The sequence below is a fragment of the Pelodiscus sinensis genome, chromosome 15 (genome assembly GCF_052426305.1).
Source record: "Pelodiscus sinensis isolate ZL-2025 chromosome 15, ASM5242630v1, whole genome shotgun sequence".
Taxonomy (NCBI): domain Eukaryota; kingdom Metazoa; phylum Chordata; order Testudines; family Trionychidae; genus Pelodiscus; species Pelodiscus sinensis.
Genome location: NC_143066.1, coordinates 39,569,168 through 39,591,584, shown reverse-complemented (window position 1 = coordinate 39,591,584; position 22,417 = coordinate 39,569,168). Strand labels below are relative to the sequence as shown.

At 45.9% G+C, this 22,417-nt stretch overlaps 1 protein-coding gene and 1 long non-coding RNA gene across 2 annotated transcripts; both read right to left on the bottom strand.

Moving 5' to 3' along the window:
* Positions 1-228: 228 nt before the first annotated feature.
* On the bottom strand, positions 229-6,986 carry GFER (growth factor, augmenter of liver regeneration). Its single transcript, XM_075899837.2, has 3 exons — positions 6,759-6,986; positions 5,414-5,625; positions 229-2,422 (listed from the first exon to the last, which is right to left on the bottom strand). Exons 1-3 carry the CDS (start codon positions 6,930-6,932, stop codon positions 2,260-2,262), a joined length of 549 nt encoding a protein of 182 aa, XP_075755952.1. The 5' UTR covers positions 6,933-6,986; the 3' UTR covers positions 229-2,259.
* A 1,567-nt stretch (positions 6,987-8,553) lies between these two features.
* On the bottom strand, positions 8,554-14,042 carry LOC112546846 (uncharacterized). The gene is made up of 3 exons (XR_016346906.1): positions 13,839-14,042; positions 11,935-12,134; positions 8,554-8,726 (listed from the first exon to the last, which is right to left on the bottom strand). It is a non-coding gene; the product is annotated as an uncharacterized LOC112546846 (long non-coding RNA).
* Positions 14,043-22,417: the final 8,375 nt, after the last annotated feature.

The following is a 22,417-nucleotide window of genomic DNA, read 5'->3' as shown; positions in this document are numbered from 1 at the left end:
TTAACAAATTAGTAGCTCAAATTTGCTGATGAGCAAGTGCAATAGGCAGATGTTCACAAAAGATATTGACTTAGGCACTGTTTTGAGGCTGCAGAGGGACATTAGTGGTGCATAGGCTTTGTGCTGATCCTTTGCGCAGGTATGAGTTTCACGCTACTGTAAATATTTGAGACTGAGGTAGAGATATTTGGAACGCATTAGTTTCAAGAAGCTAAACATACACCAAGACACTTTTAATGAGCTTTTTTTTAATAACCGGAATCATATCCTGAAATCCCAATTCAGTTAAATCATATAAATGATAGGACATCAAGCTTCAGTTTAATTAGAATGAAAGGTTACACATAGCTGCTCTCTATTGCAGACAGTGAGATAAAATACACTGCCGGCTGAATGCAACAAACTTGAGCAAAAACACAGCATGGTATTGTTTTAATAGGTCTAGCTTGAAAGGATATGAGAGGGTCAAACCATTTGAACCCTTCCTCAAAGCTTTGATTATTTAAATGCTCTCCAAGGACCCTTTGGTACCATGGGCTTGGGATCAGCTGTTTGCTAACAGAAGGTACTAGCGGCCTGTTCTCTTACAGTGATACCACCTATTACAATTTCCATATCACCCCCAATCAACAAGCATAAATCACTGCTTATGCGGATGTAGCTCATGAGACAATAACACCTAGGATGTTCACCGGGAGGGGAAAACCCCCCAGAAAACCACCCCAAAACCAAACAATTTTGAAGCATCAACAGAAAAGAGAGATGCAGAAGACTGTCGTGTTTCTCTCAAGGTCATTTGGTAGCCAGAAATCCTTATACATTTATGGAAAAAAGGTAGTTACGCCATCTTTAATATCTTACAAAAATTCTAATATTGTAAATGTGTCTATGTGGACAAAGCCTAACAAAGCAACTTAAGTATTTTAAACAATCTGATTTTATTTCAATTTCATCTGAAATACTCAACCTCCTCCCTCCCCCCCCAAGAACATACTGATACAGTAGTGCAGACCTAATGGTCCAATACACAATCTGGAACTTGACCAGTTATTAGGAGTGACTCTCACCCCCATGCACATTTTAAGTCCACAATGCAGGGCCAAGTTACTATTTAACACAAACACAAATGGGATTCAAACCCTGCACAGAACTGAGAGCAGATGGCCTGCCTGAGGGAGAATTTCACTTTAGGAACATACAGACCAGTCCTCTCTGTGATAATCTATCAAGGATTTCAGAACACAGGCAGCATTTTGCCATTCGTATATGTAAAACCCAGCTGAATTGGCTTCATTACAACCAGCTCACACACACCACTGCAACCACTTCTACGAACACCACAAGTTCACAGCAGAGATGAAAAATAAAAATATACACTTTGAAAAGCAAGTGGTTCAGAGGGAATTCTTACATCATGCTCACAGTAAGTCCATACACTTAGCAATCAAAACACCATGTTTAAAATTCTGTTAATTAATGTATGCCATTCATCCGACTTTTTGGGCTTCTTTCTTTCTTTTTTCCTTCCTGCAATGTCCTCTTGCAAGATGAGATAGAGGGACATACAAAATGAGGATATTTATTATGGCTGGAATGGGAAACCTGGATTCCATGGTATTTAACATTTAAATAAAACTTCCCGGCCTTGAGGGCCTTTCAGCATGTGAGTGGAAGGCAGGTGAATTAATGGTCAAATAGCATGAACAGACAACAGCTCATAGCCTTTGGAAGAAGAGATCAAGGACTACATTGCAGGCACATAATGGGTCAGGCATGTGGCTCTGTAGTGGGGCTGCCAGCTGTAAGACCAGAATAGGCTAACATGTCAGAGAGGAAGAAAGGCACTGCCTAAGACTCAAAGGCAATGTTTGCGGCTAAACAAAAATACAGAGGAACAGCCGCCTCGGACAATGCAAAAGGGAAAGGAACAGCTGTCCTGAGGTGCTCCTAAAGCCACAGAAAGAGAGAGACTTTTCTTTTCTGAACTGTCCCACTGAGTTTTGCAAGTTTCCAGCAGTTCCTATGGCACATGTATGACTCCAGTCCCAGCAGGAACAGGATAAGCCCACTAGTGATCCCCTAAAACAACAGTCTGTTGGGATGATATCTCTGAATTGCCCTTCAGAGTGCGAGACACTTTTATTTCCACAAGACACACGTCACTCACACACACAAACTATTTAGTTGCATCTCCTTGTACTGAGTTCACATTAGGGACTGGCTTAGAATTGGTCTGATTTCCTGTAGCGTCTCTACGGATTAATCACAAGAACCATCCTTCCAACCATCTCGCCAGCGTTCATCCACCCGGGAGCAGTCGAATTCAGACTTGCCCAGCTTCCTGTTGACATCATTATGAAGGAGGCACAGCCACTGGGATAAATTATTCCTGCTGCTAGAATCAGGCTGATTTGTACGTAATCTGCAGAGAGAAGACGAATCAAAGGCTGTTTAATACTTTATGGGCATGGATTCCACTCTCCAAGGCAGGTATGTGGCCTGCAGATGGCCAGAACCTGCCTTGTTCTGTATCTTGTGATGTCTCACAGAGACCATAAAGCCCAGCATATCGAGATCTGCATTCCCTGCAGGCTGCACCTCCACATTAAAGATGAGGCTGCAATTGGCTCTGCTCCACGTAAGTAACAAGAAAGGAACTTCAGGACTGCACCTATCAGTAATATACCCTTAGCTGGGAAAAATAAGATGCCAATCAAAATAGGTTATCCATGGCAAAAAGTATTCAGGCTCATAAATAATTTGAACAAAAGCCAGGACTATGTAGCACTTTAAAGACTAACAAGATGGTTTATTAGGTGATGAGCTTTCGTGGGCCAGACCCACTTCCTCAGATCAAATAGTGGAAGAAAATTGTCACAACCAATACTTGTGTATTCTTTTTCCTGTCGGCGCTATTGTAGCAGATTCAGGCTATGACTATATGGGGAAGGTTTGGCAACAAAAAAGCTGCCAAAAGTGAAAACTGGTCAAACTGTTTTTTCTGCCTCACATTGTCGACATTTCATGGCCACGTTGCCAGCTGCCCTATCGATAGATAGAGCAAAGCATTGTGGGTAAGCATCCCACAGTGCAGCATTGTGGGAAGGCAGAGCTGATCCCTGCACTTCTTGGGATTGTCTCGTAGCTCTGTGAGCTCTCCATGCTGAGGAATGTCAAAGCAGCACAGCAGCTTCTCCAGCCCTCCCTCTGCAGCAGCAACCTGCCTGCCACTGTGTTCGTAGCAGGGCAGAATGGAGGATTCCAATGATTTGCTCTTTTTGTTTGTTCCTCAAACTGGAGCAGCTCCCTCAGCTGTTAGATACTTCCCAGAGTTTTGAAAGGGGAGGAGAGGGGGGAAACGCAGGCCTGCAAGGCAGCAGAGATCACAAAACACTGAGCAGAGCCATCAGGGCAGGTATTGTGGGATACTGGTGGAAGCCAGTTCTCTTGACAAAACAAACAGCAGAGTCCACACCGGCTCTTTGTTGCCAATAAAGGGAAGAGAAAACACAACAATTTCTCATGAGGTGGAAGTTGTTTGTTGCCAAAACTAGGTGTTTTCCCCAACAAAAGTCCATTGAAGTGTAGACACACTCACTGTTTTGTTGCCAAAAGGCAGTTTTTAGTGACAAAACATGCCAGTGTAGACAAGCCCTCATTCAGTCACCAAGACAAGGCTGGTTTTGGAAGCTCAAAATCATTGATTCTATTTCCTCAACGTGACACAGGCTGACTAGCAGTCACAGAATCTATGTTATACAGTTGTTAATCATGATAAATTGGTCCCTCCTGCAACGCCGTGAAAATATCATTGCTAGAGTAGTATTTTAAGATCCATTCACTCTTGTAAAAGAAAAGGGGATTTCTCACCTCCGCTTATCAAATAGGAAGCTCTGTACTGAATCTTTAGTCACCTTTTGAAAGAAGCATGAAAACACTTGTATACATTTCTTCATGCAGTTCTCTTTGTCTGCGAGGTTAGGACACTGATTTGATACCAGAGATTCTTAAGTTTGCTTCTTGGAATCTGATAAACTTTTCCTAGAATCTCACTGTTGACAAGAACAAGACTTTAAAGTACCAGGGGGCTGCGCCCTGCTCTCTACGTCACATGGCAGGAAAAACTTTTTTATATATAGAGAGAGAGATTACCAAACTGCACAGTCCATCTTGTCATGAGACCCATTAGCCTCTGTTCAGAATGTCACACCACAGCCAATTATTGTGGTGTTTTTGTGATGCAGACAAAATGAAAGTGACACTAAGTGTCTAATGAAAGTGACACTAAGCCCCCCAAAAGGCCACCAAACAGCTGTACAATGGTAAAACTGTCACTACTCATCTGAGCGAGATTTGAACCAGCAAACAACCCAAACTCCATTTAGTTCTGGGAGCTACTGTGCTGTCTGAAAGCAGTTGGGTGTTTGTCTTCTGAATGTGTATGTCCTGGGTCTTTGTTTATGATTTATTCAATCATAAAACAACATGTTTGTAACACAAAATACAATACAAAATAGTTATAAAGATACCAACAAATGTTGATCTAAAACGAGGCTATTAGAGCCCAACACTTTAAGTAGATCTCTTACTAGGATTGCCAACTTTCTAATTGCACAATACAGGCCGTCCTCGTTATAAGTCCAAGATACGTTCCAAAAAACTTGGACTTATAGCAAAACAACTTAAAGCTGGGAATTTTTTTCCCCATGGCTGATTTCCATTTGCACAAATTGTTTGGGTTTTTTTGGCATGCAACGTAAGAGTGGGGAATGGGAGGACTTATAATGCATCAGTTCCTACAAGTATCAACGACTTTAGTGCGGAATGGATGTACACGAAGCGACATATAGCGGGGAAGAGAGTTGGAGTCCACCGGGGGTGAGGATTCTGGCAGGAGGTGCAGGCTCTGGGTGGGTCCAAAATAGGAATTCAGGGTGCAGGAGAGGACTCCATGGTGGGGTAGAGGTTTGAGAGAGGGTGAGGCTGGTCACGCTCAAGCTGTAGGTGGGGCTGGGGAGGAAGAGCTTGGGGTGAGGAAGGGGATTTGGGGTGTAGGGTCTTGACGATGCTTAACATGGCTCTTAGGAAGTGGCTGCTAGGTTGGAGCCAGAGAAGCTCTGTGCACTGCCCTTGGCAGCTCACATTGGTCACGCTTCCTAGTCAAATGGAGCTGTGGAGCCGACACTTGGGGCAGGGTCAAAGCACGGAGCCTCCTAGCCCCTGGCCACCTCAGTGCCTAGCCTCAGGGACTTGGTGGCCACTTACAGGAACAGCATGGAGCCAGAGCAGTAGGGATCTTAACTCAGCTCTTTTAATGGGCCAGTTGGCAATGCTGACCGGAGCCTCAAGGTCCCTTAAAACTAGATACCTGGCAACTCTCTCTTATCTGCAGATATATTTTGAAAAGCCTCACCTTTCCCTCAGATCTTCTGCGCATTCTTCACAAGGGAAAAACTTGGAAAATAAGTTAATGAACTGTGACATCTCTTGTTGTTGGGCATTGCTGGGATGATCTGGGTAATATGCTGCCATAGTATGAAGGAAAGACCATGTGTTTCTTCCAAGTTCTTCTCTGTCCAGAGGACAATCTGGAGGCTTCTCCTTCTCCTCTTCAACATCTGTTTCCTGGGTCAGAAAAACAGGAAGATTATGTGTACACATTTGTACTAAGACTACAAAAATGAGTATCATCTGACACTAATACCAAATGCTCTGTGGTTTTGGAGCATCTTCAATCCGAGGCCATACAGATATTAGCTAATAAAACCTCCTTAAATGAGGTGGACAAATATGATTCACCTTTGGTAGGGGGCACAGGGAGGTTAATTTGCCTAAGGTCTCATACTCCTTCTGCCCATCAACCATTGCCTGTGAAGAGGGAGTTCCAGGAATGTGTTTTATTCCTACCCTTTCACCCATAGCCTACAAAGGGGAGATCTGGGACAAATGTGACTCTCATTCTTCCATCAACCACTGCTCATGCAGGGCGGGGGGGGGGGGGGGGGGGGAGAAGAAGGTCATTTGTACTCCCCCCATTCCTTCTGAAAGGTTGGGTCCTCATTTCATATTCCCTCATCAACCAATACCAGTGTGGTGGGGAAGGTCTCATTCACAGGCTGTGGTTGACTGGGAAGTATAAAAGGGAGTTCTGAGGCGGTCTCTCATTTGTACTCCGTGAACCACGGGGCTTATGAAAGGGAGTTCCGGAGTGTGTGTGTCTTTCATATCAACCAGAGCTAGTGAAGCATAAAAGGGTTCATTTCTATTATCAGCCATTGCTCATGAGGTGATGGGTGGGTGTCTCTCATTTTTACTCCCTCATCAACCATAGCCTGTGAAGGGGAGTTCTAAAAAGGTGCCTAATTACTACCTTGTTAACCATGGCCTGTGAAGGGGGGAACGACAGGAGTTCCTAGTCATACTCCCCCATCAGCCACGGTCTGTGAAGGGCAGTGCAGGGGGAGGACAGGGATACTCCCGCATCAGCCGGGGAAGGGGTTAATGTGGGTTAATTTGGACTCTATCAGCCATTGCTCACGAGGGGGTGGTTGGGTGTCTCTCATTCATACTCCCCCATCAGCCATGGCTTGGGAAAGGGCATGGGGGGGGGGGAGGCACAGGTTCCCATTCATACTCCCCCACCAGCCTGGGGAGGCGCGGCCAGCCCCCCAATCCCTGCCGGTGAGGGGTGGGGGCTCTCCAGGCACAGCCTGTGGGGCGAGGCGGCGGGGCCGTTCCCGAAGGGGGCCCCCCCTCACCCCGCTCGGCGGGGCCGTCTGCTTCCGCTGCTCCCGGATCCAGCTCCGGAAATCCGTGCAGGCCCGGCACGGCTTCTTGCGGGGCCCCGGCCCGGCGCCCGGCGGGAAGGGCAACGCGCCAGGGCCGGCAGCCGGGCTCTCGCTGGGCGCCGCCATCTTGGAACCGCAAAGCATGTTGGGCCGGGTGGCCTTCTTCCCCCGCTCGGCGAGCCCGGGGCTGAGGCGGCGGGAAGGGCCGGGCGGGGCCTCGGACGAGGAGACCGAGAGGGCCAGGAAGACAAGGAGCGCCTCGTCCCTGGGGGGCCCCCCTCTCTGTGGTAACCCCCAGCGTGGCCCCTCCTGAGGGGAAAGCCCAGTGTCAGCTCTGGACAGCATCCGAGCAGCAGAGGCCCTGGGAGCCTGGCCTCCCCCGGTGCTTGGCATGCAGGCGTGGCCCATTGCCACCAGTGCGGCTCTTGCATTTCAAGCAGACCCTGAGCTGAAGTCAGGGCTGGGCAGTACAACGTGGTGGTTCGCCGGCGTGGGCCACCGCCGCTGTATTTCCCTCTCCAGGTACTGGCCAGTGCAGCTCCCCTTGGCCCCAGGGCGCTGTTCCTGGCCAAGAGATGCCGGACTGCGACGCCAATTCCCGCAGCTCCCGTTGGCCGGGATTGGTGTTCCATGGCCAACAGGAGCTGCAGACACCTACCTGTATGTGCAGAAGCCCAGGTGAATATTGTGGCGGCCAACCGGGGGTTAATCCTAGGGAGCTGGAGCTGGCCCATAGACTGGTATTTACCCACCCCTAGCCTAAGTGCTTGCCTAAATGCACAATGGGTACCCCTCCTAACTTAACAGGCAGGAAAATGGAAAGAATAGATACATTCACTAACATGCGCCAAAGGCTGTTCAGCATAACCATATGAGCGCTCAGTTTGGAAACAGTTATTGCACGGCGTGGGTTTCCCCCGCCACTGACTGAAGTGTTTTAGAAATATTTAAATGTATTAAATCCATAGAAAGTGATTGGAAGCCTGTTGAAATCAGTGGAAAGATTCTCATAGTCTTCTTTTGGGCTTTGCATCTGGCCCATACACAGAACTGATTTTTAATAGGATAAAATAATCCACAAAGACCTACATAGATTTGTCTGTAGTGAGAACCTGAGCAGGAAAACTGACTTTGAAAAAAATTATGCGGCCATTTATGAGTTTGGCATACATGAAAAAAAATTTTTTTTCTCATTTACAAAATTCTGATTGTGAAACCGTTAGCTAGAAGTCCCAAAATGGCTGAAGTTTCAAAGCTGTTTTGGGCAAATACAACACAGGATAACCACTTAAATACATGTTTGCCATTAGCAGGGACAGCCTAATGTTTAATTATTTTTAACAAAAATGTTATAATCCCACATGTTCTCAAACACTTAATTGGGGCTAAAGGTGACTTCATTATTCTAGTCCCTATTAATTGGTCTAAGACACAGGCATCCCTGAGTAAAGGAAACAAAAAGGCAAAACTTGTCAGCATTTCTGCTGTGATTTATGAACTTGTTCCCATGACCAGCCTAAGGTCTTAAGTCTTAGCAGCTTCATAATCACTTACAATTGGATTTTTTTCCTTGAGAATTCAGTTGCAGCATGGATCTCTGTGTTGCAGAGACAAATAGTAAGCTTCTTGAGAGAATAAAAAAATTTCAGAGAGAGAGGAAAAACATCCACATGTGTTTACTTGTGGTGTTCTTAATTATATTGCACCAGGTTCAGTTCTTAATTTTATTTTAATGATAATAGCTTCAGTCTTATTTCCAATGGCATCTCTATAATCTAGACACAGGAACCACCCTTCCAGCCCTTTCGCCAGCGTTTGTCCATCTGAGAGCAGTCATACTTGGGTTTGCCCAACATCTTGTTCACATCGTTATGAAGCAGACACATCCATTGGGATAGATTCTTCCTGCTTCTGGTGTCTGGCTTCTTTATGCTTAATCTGCAGAGGTAGAAAAGAATCAAAACACTACTTACTTTAGTCCAGAATCATTGATTATGCTTTTCAAACAAAGAGTCACTAAAGTGTCTGCAGAGTTGTTGTCCCATGCACCATCTTGATCTGAGCAACCTCCGCTGATGAAAGTGAAACACATCATGTAGATTCTTGTCTCCTCCATAGGCCATATCTTAATAACTAATAACTCTAATTAATGTTGAGGCATATAGAGTCTATTCCATTTTATAGCTCTTCAGGCTCCTACCAAGTTATTGATGAGCAAAGTTTGGATGGCCCTGTCCAAACTGCTTTGCCTCTGCAAACCAATGCATTCTCGGGGCTCAGTAATACCTTAAAATATTCCCATTGATTAGCTCTTTACAAGAGGAAACCTCTTGGCAGATTTAGTAACATTCAGCTGTTGTGTACTTTGGGCTCCTTGTAATTAATTTTTTCAAAATCAGTTTCATGTCACCAGTACAACCCCCTACTCACCCCTTCTTGGTTTTAAACGCTTGCCCAGCAAAGACTAGGTCTTCATCTATATTTAGAGAGCATCTAGCACATTTTGAGTGCTACTGCAATTGTAATAACAATAGTAATATAATACAGTTCATTGTGTATACTATAATTCATTGTGTGTAATGAATAGGCTCCAGGTTAGGGATGTAAAATCTCCATTAACTGGTTAAATGTTATATTTTACTGGTTGACTAATTAAATGGGGGCGGGGGAGCCACTCCATCCTGGCCAGGCCATCGGTTAACCATAACTGGTAAACCGGTTAACCATAACTGGTAAACCAGTTAACCATTCACATCTCTGCCCCAGTTTACAGTAGGTGTAATGCTGCCCTCTAATGGAGAGAATATATACCAGACTTGCTCGAATGTTTACCTGCTTTCTGCGGAACTTGCCTTCATATGCAAATTTGACACTATCTCTCATGACCTGAACAAAGACATGAACTGGACACGCCATTATATTCAATACACAATTGACATGAAAAGCTAAGTAAGGGACACTTCCAGCCCACTCAAATAGCCTCATTAGCACCATCACTACAATTGACAGGGATTTTTTTTCTTTTCTTTTCTTTCGCTCTCCCTTCTTTTTCTGTTATATATTGTGAAGTGCCCCCTTTTTTCTCCACTCTGCTCATCTGAAGAAGTGGATTTTGCCCATGAAAGCTCATGATACAATATATATATATTTGTTAGTCTCTAAGGGCTCATCTAGACTACACTAGAGTGTCGAAAGAGGATATGCAAATTCTGCGGGAATTTGCATATCTTCTTCCGATCTCTCTTTTGAAAGCAGAGCTTTCAAAAGTGAAAGTAGTTGAGATGTGTCTTTTTCGGTGACACCTCTTCCCCCTTGTTGAAAAGCTGCTCTTCCTCAAAAAATGAAGTTTACGTGTTTTTTCGACAAAGGAGTGTTTCGCCGAAAAAGCCATGTCTTTCACTTTCGAAAGCGGAGCTTTTGAAAGTGAGATCAGAAGAAGATATGCAAATTCTCATGGAATTTGCATATCCTCTTTTGACACTCTAGCGTAGTCTAGATGAGCCCTAAGATGCTACAGGACTACTCATTGCTTTTTAAAAGTTACAGATTAACACAGCGACCCCTCTGAGACTTTCTGCTGGCTAAGTTTGTGAAACAGATTATTTTACTTGCTGGGTAGTAGAGGTTGTTTTGGAAGCAGGAAGTCACTTTCACCAGCATTACACAGGCTGACTGTATCCACAGTATCTGTAATAGGTTCCCACAGAGTGTGATAAACTGGAACCTATTCCAAAGCACTGAAAACATTATTGCTGTAGGAGCACTTTCAGGTCTATTAGCTCCTGTGAGCAACAGGATTTCCTCCCATGGAGCCTGTGCTGATTCAGAAGTTGTGTGTTACTCATTGTATGTCTTATGATGCATTTGAACATAGCACATACATCATATCAGGTTGGTAAAAAGTAGGGAGGTAAGCTTCTAGTCAACTACCCAATAAGCCTAGGATTATCGAGTAGTCGAGTCACTACTTAACTAGTTGCTTCCCCCTGCTCTCTTGCTGCCTCTGTATCAGAGGCACCAAGGGCGGGGGAGTAGGAGCAGGTGCAGGGAGGATCTAGCTTAAAAGCTGGTGGCTCCCAGCACCGTGCGGCAAAGGGGCAAGTGAGGCAGAGGCACAACGGGGGAAATGGATGGAAGCAGTCCCTGCTCTGGCGGCATCCCAATTGCTGCACCTCTCCCTTTGACATGTACAAGAGCCATGGGCAGCTGTTGTACATGGAGAGGCACAGCAGTCGGGACCTCACACGATCAGGGACTGCTTCCGTCCCCACTTGCGCAGGTTCCCCACTGCACCTCTGCCTTTGAAATATACAACAGCTGCCCGCGGCTCTCGTACATTTCAAAGGCAGAGGCACAGCAGGATAGCGAGCGCTCCCTTTATCGACGAATTGAGTAGTTGATGGAAATTCTATCGACTGCTCGATTAGCTGATTAATCGAAATTTAACATCCCTAGTGAAAAGGCTACTGGGAAACAGATTGATTTATAGCCTGCGTTAACAGAGACCAGTACCTGAAGCCAGCTTCCATCATGTAGATCAGGGCTACTCACCACATGGCCCATGGGCTACATGCGGCCCACAGCCCATTTGTTTGCGGCCCACGGTGCAGTTTGGGTTTACGCAGGGCTCAACATGCAGCCCATGGGTGGGATCCTTTGAATGTGGCCTCCACTGGGAACACGCTCCACAAAGGTGAGGTGTCGCCCAGGCAGGGTGAGCACTGAAAGACACAAGCGGACAGGCTGGCTGGAACAGATGGATATAGGGTGTTGATGTTTCTAGCCCCCAGGAAAGAGGTGCTGGGAATGCAGGGGCATTGTGGGAAGTGCTTTGTATTTATGTCTATCAGTGTGAAAGAAGCTATTTGCATATATATTTACATGTCTATGCAACCACACTTAAGTTATGGCCCTCGGCATGTGCTGTGAATACAATTGTGGCTCCCTGGGCTTCCAAAGTTGAGTAGCACTGATGTAGATTGTCTTGGTGTTAGTGTCTATGCAGGGTTGCAGTAGGTGTGATTTTTAAACCAATTTAAAAATAAACCAGCGCAAGAGCAGGGTTAAGCTAAACTTACCTAAGAATATCCATATTAGCATTGGTGTAGTGGAATTGGCAACTAGACCTCATTCTACAAGGACTCACCTTTTCCTTAGATTTTTTGCACACTTTACACAAGGATAAAACTTGCTAAGTAAGTCAATGAACTGAGCCATCTCATGCTGCTGGGTGCTGCTGGGATGTTCCGGGTAATATGCTGCCATGGTATGAAGGAAAGACCATGTGTTTCGTCCCAGTTGTTCTGTACTGAGTGGACAGTTTGAAGGTTTCTCTTTCTTCTTAACCTGAGCTCAGGAAAGCCAAAGGATTTGCACATAGATTAAGACTGTGCTAGAACAGCCCTTTCCACTCAGCTTGCATTTCAGTCAGCTTGTTCAGTCTAGCACCATATTTAAGGGAACAAATAAAGGCGTTTAAACTTTTGAACAATATGGATTTATGAGAACGAGCCCGGGCCTGGTCTATACCTAAAACTTCAGGTCGACCAAGCTGAGGGATGTGTGTGGGGGGAAAAAAATCACACACCCTGTGCAACATAATTAGCTTGGCCTTGCCACCATTGTAGGTGTATCTGATGATGAAAGAATTTTTATGACCTAGCTATTGGCTCTCATGGGAGTAGATTTCCTACCTTGATAGGACAGCCCTTCCGTCAGGGTAGGAAACATCAGCACTACAGCGCTCCGGAAGAACAGCTGCAGTATCAGACCTGTGCTGCTGGAGTGTAGATGTGTCCTAAGATTCCAGAGTTCTTAATGGGGAGCGACTTTGAAGACAAATACTTCTAGTATCTAGAACCCTCATTAAAATGCATTGATGAGATGAGCGTGTTTGGAGGAGTAAGGGTATATCTACACGAAACCCTAAACTCGAAATAAGATATGCTATTTATAAGATAAGCTATTTCAAAATTCAGCCGAAATAAGATACGCAATTTTCATAGTGCAAATTGCGTATCTTATTTCGATTGAATTTCAAAATAGCTTATTTTGAAATTTGGCGCATCTACACAGTGCCAGATTTCGAAATAGCGCACTATTTTGAGCCATCCTTTATCCCTTATGCAATGAGGTTTACTGGGATGGTGAAATAGCACACTCATTATTTCAAAAAATATTTTGAAATAATGGGTGGCTTGTGTAGACACAGAGTAGCTATTTCGGGATACCTCCAGTATCCCGAAATAGCTGTGCAGTGTAGACATACCCTTAGACCTGGAAACAAGCATTTTCTCCCTAGAAGAGAGGAGGAAACATTGACCAGGAGTGAATGTGTTGTGTTTACAGTATATATTCAAGTATGATTAAGATCACAGGGTTTGTTACCTGGGTCATCTGAAAAGCTAAGTCTGCAAAGAAAGTGAAATAACTCGGGTAGCTTTTGAGGACAAATGTGAAATGTGCCAGGAAGGGAGGAGGAAAGTGAAATGAATGGGGGCAGGAAGGAAAGAAGAAGGCGAGTGGCCATTTGGTACGGAGGGTTTGCAAGTCATGCGCCATCTCAGGAGGATTTGCCTTGGTCATCGGCCATTGTTGAAGCTAGCGGGATGTGATGTTGAGCTGTGTAATGGCTATACAGGTAATTCACACTTCCCACATTAGCACTTGTGGAGAGCTGCCCGTTTTAAATATTACCGACCCGGACCATCTATGGAAGTATGGCATTCTCTCTCTGGATATGGAATGCCTGCCTTCTTCCATGTGGGGCCCAGCCTCCACTTCCTGTCCTCCATTGCCACTTCCCTGTAATCTCCACCAGCCTCTCCTTTGGGCTAATCCCTGCCCCCCCCATCAGACTTTCCCCGGTATCCCTTCCTTGGGAGGCTGGCCTCTCCCACCCATTCCTGTAGGGGAAATGATCCCCCTTCCCTCAGTTATTGCCAGGAGACCATTTCTTATTCCTCTTCAACCATCCCTATGTGATGTCAGGAAAACTCCCCAACCCCTTACTCAACACTGCCCAGACCCACCCAATCCGGATGCCCTTACCTTAGCTCCTGGACCTCTCTTCTTTTTGTGCTTTGAGCCTTGGCAGACTGTGCAGTCTTTCCTCTTGGACGTATGCTCTACTGCAACAAATGGGGCTCCTCCCAGGAGGCCAGACAAAAAAACACTGTCCTTCCGGGCAGGCCTTTTGGACAAAGCTGAGCTACCTTTCGTCTTGCGCGGTGCTCTCAGCTTCAGTCCTGCAGGCTTGTCGAGCTGGGTGCTGCTGCTAGGGGGAGTGGTCTCGGTAGGACTAGGAGAAGGGGAAGATGCAGAAGATGCCAAGGAAGGAGAGGGCAATGCCTTCCCGTGCTTGTTCTTTTTCCAATAAAACACCAGCATTAGGTGGCTTTTTTTGCTGGGCTTGGCCTGGGCTAAAGGTTTGGTCTGCTGTGGCGGTGCCATGAAAGAGGAGTTTTAAACTGACGACAAGAGGGGGTCTTCCACCTCTGACGCTGCTGTCTATAGTGTGAAATAAGTCTCTGTCTTCCCCAGTCACATCCTACACTCAAAGGAAACCATTCCCTAACTTGTGTATAAGCTGTACCGAGACTGTCCAGAACAGCCTCTTGCCCTTGGGCTAGGTTGTTACTGGATCGGTACAGTTGAAGTCCCTGTTGGAGAGGGTGGGAGTTTGTTGTGTTGGCTTGACGTGGCTCCAACACAGCCCTGAGCCCTTAGCCATTGATGCTGTGGTAGCCCAGGGTGGAATGTAATGACGGCATCACACAGAGGCTGGTGACGTCATAATGCCTCTCTGGGACTGGTGGTTGCTTTTTGGCATGAGCAGGTGAGTCAGGTGGGTGATGGAAGATGTTTGGGTGGGAACAGCTTTGCCTCTCCTAATCTGTTCCCGACTCTGCCATTAACTCACTCGATGACTTCCCAGGGTGTCCATCTGTAGAACCATTGTAATTACGGGAAGTGTGTTGTACAATCAGTTAGCAAACCCATGCAGCCCTCAACCCAGAGAAGTGAGGAAGTGTTTCCCCATTTTACCAGTGGGGAAATTGAAGCATGCAGATTAAATTACTAGCTGTTGTAGTAAGATGAAGGCCTAAAACATAAGCCTATGAAGCACAGGCCTGGTGTGAGGCCTAGCTAACAATGGACAAAACAGGGTTAACACCAAGCAGAGCTAAGCCGTGAGCAAGAGACAGGCCTCTGCTCGCAGAACTTGGCATGAACAGAGCTCAGAATGCAAAATGCTAATTAGTATTAGGCCCTGGTGTAGAACAGTCACTGGTACTGGTCATAAATTGAAAGCACATGGTACAGCCAGCTCATTAAAAAAGACCTTGGTACCCACTCCCCACAGATATAGACCCAGGTCCAGGAAAGGGTCTAAAATGACAGCATGATGGATAGAGATGGTAACCACGAGGTATAGGGTGATGGGTGGTATCTAAGCAGCATCAGAGGGTGGTAACCTGACAATGTCAGAGGGTGGCAACCTGACATGTCAGCAGTGATGCGTAGGTTGTTAGTACCTGTATAGAAAGTGGTGTCTTGGGGGGACAGTCTTTGGATGACCTAGGGGGCAGTGGAAATTTTCTGTTGATTGAGTCATTCCATTGTTACGGGTTGCATATGCGTAGTGGTTCAGTAGAGTCTACTGACAACTCTGACTGTACTTCACTTAACAATGAACCTGGTTGGGCACCTTCGATCCTTATCTGATTTGTGGTCTTTGGGGGCTCTCTTGGGATCTGCTGTGGAGACTGAGTGTACAGGTCGACATGGCCCACATCACTGAGCACACACACTACTTATCATCAGCGGAGCCAGAGACCTCTGGGGACACGTCATCACTAAATCCTGGCCCCTCCTGACTAACTGCAGCCCTCACTGTGAGTAAGCAGTGGAGAACCCAGATGTCCTGACCTACAGTCCCTTCCTCTAACCACTAACTACACTCTTCCCTCTTGGTGAACAGATCTATGCTTGGTTTCCCTGCAGAAAACTTTTACCTAGTCCTACAGAAATACTAAAGCTACCACACTGTGCTATAGAACTATTCGATCTTGGTATCTCATCACTGGACTGAACTCCCTGACATCAGCTAGAAGAGGACACAGCGAAACTGGACAATAGAAAAACCTTTAATACAAGACAGGACCAGTTAGTGTGTGTGGTGATCCCAGCGCTAGAGTGTGTGGGAGTTGGATAGACACATTAGTTAGATTGAGTGTAGGAACATTCTCCTAATCTCCAGGGCTACATCTACACTGGCCCCTTTTCCGAAAGGGGCATGCTAATTTTAAACTTCAGAATAGGGAAATCCGCGGGGGATTTAAATAAAGATGTCCGCCGCTTTTTTCCGGCTTGTAGATAAGCCGGAAAAAAGCGTCTAGACTGGCCCGATCCTCCAGAATAAAGCCCTATTCCGGAGGATCTCTTATTCCTTTGAAGTAGGAATAAGAGATCCTCCGGAATAGGGCTTTATTCCGGAGGATCGGGCCAGTCTAGACGCTTTTTTCCGGCTTATCTACAAGCCGGAAAAAAGCGGCGGACATCTTTATTTAAATCCCCCGCGGATTTCCCTATTCTGAAGTTTAAAATTAGCATGCCCCTTTCAGAAAAGGGGCCAGTGTAAACGTAGCCCAGGAGTTTTTGATCATGCACCACAGGGAATTTTACAAAACCTGTTCTCTTTGGTGAGCAATATCCCCATTCTTCCCAATCCAAGAGAGCTGAAACAACTGTAAACGCCAGGTGAAGAATCAAAGCCTATCTGCAGAGCCTCTTAATACAAGCCAGGTAGGACAGATCCATTCACCCTCTCTTGGGTGATACAAAGCCCAGTGAAGCCAATGTAAGGACTCACAGATAGGATCATCCAGCCCTTGGTCGGTGGGAGCGATTTCAAATGGTGAAGCCGGTTTCAATCATGAGCAGTGTACTTCCAAAGTCAGCCACTGGTGGGCAGTCTGTGTCTTTGACCCTTGCCAGGATGGGTGTGTAATGCCCTGAGAAATGGACCTCGTCCCACTTGGGGAACGGAGGCCTGAATCCGGAGATGAGGAATGTCGCCTGTTGCTTGCAGGTCCCTCGTCTCTGGACAGAAGCTCTGATCTGACTTGGGGCAAAGCGCTGCCATTTACTGTGATTGGAATGGACTTCCTCTGGGGTAGAAATGGCATTCACTCCCGCTGGGGTCCCTGCCTCGCCTGCACGATAGTCCCTATGGAGTCCTCTGAGAATGGCCCTCCTCATTTTTAATCCTTCTTGGAGTTTCATTTATTGATGATCTCCACAGCGCCAATTGCTGCAGCCTCTGTGTCTTGCATGAGAGCTTGTCCCGGAGGATGTCACCTCAGGAGGGTACATAGCAGCATTCTGGGTTGGGTCTTGGCTTCTTTTTTCTCTCCCTCTTCTACTCATCTAGCACATGCCTCCTTTATTTCCCCTGGCATGAGTGCCTTCTCCTCTGCCTCCCTCACCACCTGGAAACAGCCTTCCTGTACTCCTCCATCTTGTCCTTCCAGCTCATCTCTACTGCAAATATCTCTTTCCCCACCCCCATCTCCAACCTTCTAAGTTCCTTCTGTGCTAGGGTTCTGTTGCATTATGAAATCTGCAGAGTATTTTGGGAGGGGCAGTTTGTCTAAAAGCTGCTGTACTACATAAAGTTCACTGGGAGAGTGTTATCCTACATATCTAGCACCATGCAAAGTAACATTTCCCAGAGGCAATGGGCCAACCTCAGAAAGGTTTAGTATCTCTTCTTTGAACAGTCCAGTGTCACACATACAGAATGGAAAGTGACTGTCTGGGAAGGAATACTGCAGAAAGGAATTTAGGGGTCATAGTGGACTGCAAGGTAAACACGAGTCAACAGTGTGACACTGTTACAAAAACCGCAAACATGATTCTGGGATGCATTAACTGGAGTGGCGTGAGTGAGACATGAGAAGTCATTCTTCCATTCTGCTCTGTGCTCAGTTGGAGTATTGAGTCCAGTTCTGGGCACCACATTTCAAGAAAGATCTGGAGAAATTGGAGAGGGTCCAGAGAAGAGCAACAAAAATGATGAAAGGTCTAGAAAACATAACTTATGAGGGAAAACTGAAAAAATTGGGTTTGTTTAATTTGGAAAAGAGCAGACTGAGAGGCGAGCTTATAGCAGTTTTCCAAGTACCTAAAAGGGTGTTACAAGGAGGAAGGAGAAAAATTGTTCTCCTTGACCTCTGATGACAGGACAAGAAGCAATGGGCTTAAATTTCAGTAAGGGAGGTTTAGGTTGGACTTTAGGAAAAACTTTCTACCTATTAGGGTAGTTAAGCACTGGAATAAATTGCCTGGGGAGGTTGTGGAATTTCCATTGCTGGAGATAGTTAAGAACAAGTTAGACAGGCATGTATCAGGGATGATCTAGATCCGTGGTGTCCAACCAGTTCTGAAGCAGTAGCCACTACATTGGCTACTGCTATAGCGAACTAGCCACACTCAATCGGCCAAATAGACACATGTGGCTAGTGGCTAGCGTGTCGGATACCCCCAATCTAGATGGTGTTTGGTTAATGTTGCCAAGTGTCTGGTATTGATCCGGACAGTCCAGTATTTTCGCCTCCTATCTAGTAAAAAAAAATCAGAAAATACTGGACACCTAAAATGTCTGGTATTTTCTGATTTTTTTTTCCCCAGTCAGGAGGCAAAAATCCTGGGTGCTCATCAGGTTCCGCAGGGGAGCTGTCTGGCCCGGAGCAGGGATGCAAGATGGTGGATGGCCACCGGTAGCCTTTTAGGCCAAAAAACCTCAAAAGTGTTTCTTATAGGGGCATTTCTGGCTTGTTTTTTAATTTTTATATTTATTTATTTTTGCTCAACAACTTTGGTCTCCCCCCCTTTTTTTTTCTCAACAGAATTTTTCCCCCAGTGGGTTGGGGTTTTTTTGGGGGAGGGGCAGTATTTTGGATTAAACCATCTGGCAACCATATGCTTAGTCCTGATGTGAGGGCAGGGGACTGGGGACTTGATGACCTCTTGAGGTCCCTTCCAATTCTGTGATTCTATGACTAGCATTCTAAACTGTCAGGTTTGGTTGGCTCTGATCTGGATTCCTAATATGCTTTAGGCCTGATTTTTTTTTTTTTTTTTTTTTAAGGAATCTTCACTAGAAATGTGAACAGTTAACCAGTGAGCATCACCTTGCCTGGTGATGCTTCCAGGTTACATACAGTTAATCAGTGGGGGCTGAAGCAACCCCCCCATCCACCATAGGAAGGGGGCAGCTTCAGCCTGGTGGGGTCTGCTGGAGCAGCCCCTGCCCACAGTGGCTCTGGCCTGCTATGTCAGAAAGAGGGGCGCTCCAGCGCAGCCAGTGTAGCTCCCTTCTCTCCACCTGCCCCCATTTTCCCAGTTAACTGGTAGGTGTTTTACCAGTTAAACATACCATTTAATGGTTAACTGTTTATCTGTGATTTTACATCCCTAATCTTCCCCCATCTCCCCTTTACGTGAGCGCAGTTTTGTGCAGTAATTTGACACCAATGAGGAAATATACTTGTTACTATATTTCCTGGTTAAAATTTGGGTGATGCGGGTGAGTTTTATCAGTAGGCTTAGTTTTTGCTCTGGCGAGTAAGGTGTTATGCTTACTTGAAGAAGGGTGCCCAGAGGGGAATTTCCCAGAACGCTTTACAGTCCAGTATTACAGTAGTTAAACAAAGGGTAGGGCATGCCCAGAAGCCAAAGTGATCTCAGTAGTGCATAGTTAATATCCAATAGGGTTGCCTCTCTACTTCCTGGTCTTGGATTTCTTTTTTTACAGGAGTGGGACACAGGCTGCTTTAAAAACAAAAGGGGCTGAATTAGAGAGATGAACACAAGAAGAGGAAAATGTAGGAAAATTCTCCACTCAGGAAGCAAAAGCTTTGTACCACTCCAGGGGCCTCCTTCTGGTCGGTGTATAAATACGCCTGCACTCTAGTGCATCTGAACATCCAGACAAGCAAATCATCTCTCTCCCAGGAAGCCAGTTCTTTCATTGCCCTCCCCCTTTTAATATTAAAGAAGGCTTCTGGATTGGCCAAAGTGTCGAATCCCTGGTCAGAACTTTGGGACAGCCCGTGACGATGAAGTTTGCAAATGACACAACAATGGGGAGAGGGTTAATAATGGTGAGGACAACCGGTCAGTGACACAGTGATCAGCAACCCTTGGTAACCTGCATGCAAGCGAGTACACACTTTAATACAACTAAATGTGTCTGTTGAGGAAGAACAAATGAAGGCTGTATTTACTGAAAGGGGGACTTTCTCCTGGGGAGCAGCGACTATGAAATAGATTTGGGAGTGTGCAGATAATTAGCTAAACATAAGCTCCTGGTGCAACGCTGCAGCCAAAAAAGGATTCATGTGATCCCTGGGTGTATAAAGGGGAAACTCAAATAGGAGCAGAGAAGTAATTTTACCTTTGTATTTGGCGCTTGTTAAAATACTGTCCAAGTCTGGTGCCCGCACTTCAAGAAGGGAGTTGACAGAGGAATCAGTGAAGGGTCACACAATTAGAACATGTGCCCTTGTGAGCGAGCTCCTTGAGTGCATCTCTTTAGCGCAGAAGATTAGGGATGACCTGATTACCGTATGTAAGTACTTAGATGGGGAAGAGCTATACTGGGCTCTTTGATCTAGCAGAGAAAGGTCTAAACATGATCCAAGGCCTGGAGATTGAAGCTGGATAAATTCCGACTGGAAATAATAGGCAAACTTTTAACAGCCCAGCCATTAATCATTGAACAGTTTACCAATAGTCGCGGTGGATTCTGACATTTTCAGTCAAGACTGGATGCTTCCTAAAAGATTGGTCGAAGCATTAATTCGGGGCAGGCCTCTGGCTTGTGTTATGCAGGAGCTTGGACTAGACCAGTGTTTCCCAATTTTATTTGGCCACGGAACCCATTTAAACTCAAAATAATTTTGTGGAACCCCTAATAACAGTATTATATATGGAGCTGAAAAAGTAGACCACAAATAAGTAAGGATAATAATAAACAAATGCTAAACAAGGTCATGAGATCGACACAAATGAAAATTGTTTTCAATAAAATTCATAAATGCTTAATATTAATGATTATTTTTAAATAATAACGTTATTGTAATGGAATTTTCTCGTGGAACCCTTATTTTCACTTCTCGGAACCCCGGGGTTCCCCGGAACACCATTTGGTAAACACTGGACTAGACAATCACAACAGTCCCTTCTGGCCTGGGGAATAGTGCTAGAGATGCAGCCGTGTTAGTCTGGGGTAGCTGAAACAAAAGACAGAACTATGTAGCAAGATGGTTTATTAGGTGATGAGCTTTCGTGGTGATGATCTGAGGAAGTGGGTCTTGCCCATGAAAGCTCATCACCTAATAAACCATCTCGTTAGTCTTTAAAGTGCTACATACTTCTGTCTTTTGTTTCACCTTCTGGCCTGGGAATCTGTAAAAGAAGCAGCCAGATAAACCCATTGCGGATTTGACTTTGAGGCGAGTGCATTCTGGGCGGAATTCGGGTTGCTTTAGCCTTTGTTTCTCAACTAGCTCTGCAGGGGAGTGAGCATCCAATGGATGCACCTAGCACGTGAGTTCATACACCACCCCCTCCAGTCTCAGGGCTTTGATCTCAGGAGCTCTCCATAACTGGGGACAGGAGGCAGATTACTGCAAACTGAGGGCTCTTTGTTTGAAAAAAGAGTGTAGGGAGCATATTTCTTGGCGGCAATAATCAGATGGCTCCTATCTCTGCATTGTTGCCTCTTCCCCCCCCTCCTCCCCGCATTCTGTTATTACCCTAGCCTCTAATTTACCGCAGCTGGGTTTGATGAAGGCCTGTAACCATAAAACGCAGGGGACTTACCAACATTGAATTGTTTTTATCTAATTTATATCTGAAAGACAGGGCCTGTTGAACAGGCTTCTCTCTTCCTACCTGCTTGTTAATCTGTGCAAAAGGGGGGTAATAATGCTCAGGGCTGTGGTGAGACTTCATTAAGTAATTGCTATTATTATCTGTAAGACTTGGTTGCCACACGCTGTCTGGAGTGACTCACAGCTGTGAGTGCCGACCTTCGGACAGACTGTCAAAAAACAAGGGCAACCGCCCCCAGTGGGGTATGTTCTATCATTATTTCATCAAGCCAGTAACAAGTAACGATGTTAAAATGCATGTAATTGGCTAACCATGTCCTTGCTGAAAATTTCAGCAGTTACACGGTTGCATGCGGGGCGGCAGCTAGGGATGTTAAATATCGGTTAATTGAAGAGTGGGTTAACCACATGAATTCTTATTGGTTAGTCGACTATTTGATAATCCCTCAGGGAGGGGGTGGCAGCCAGTGCACTCCGGCTCCACTACCAAGGAGCCCCCTGCCACTTCATGCTGCTGCCTCTGTATCAGAGGCAGCAGCGCAGGGTGCCAGGTGGGAGCTGGTCTATGAAGGGAGCTAGTTTAAAAACCAGCTCTCCTTGCGGACTGGCTGCCTGCTGCCACCCCACACAGCTGTCTCTGATACAGAAGCAGCAGCACTGGGGAGGGCAACAGCCCCTGTCCAGGGCGGGCTGAGCTCCCAGATCCGGCATGAGCCAGAATTGAGC

Coding starts and splice junctions, on each gene's coding strand:
- GFER (XM_075899837.2), bottom strand. CDS start 6,932: ATGCTTTGCGGTTCCAAGATGGCGGCGCCCAGCGAGAGCCCGGCTGCC. Junction 5,626..6,758: donor AGACGGCCCCGCCGAGCGGG/GTGAGGGGGGGC, acceptor TTTCTGACCCAG/GAAACAGATGTTGAAGAGGA. Junction 2,423..5,413: donor GCAGAAGATCTGAGGGAAAG/GTGAGGCTTTTC, acceptor TTCTCTCTGCAG/ATTACGTACAAATCAGCCTG.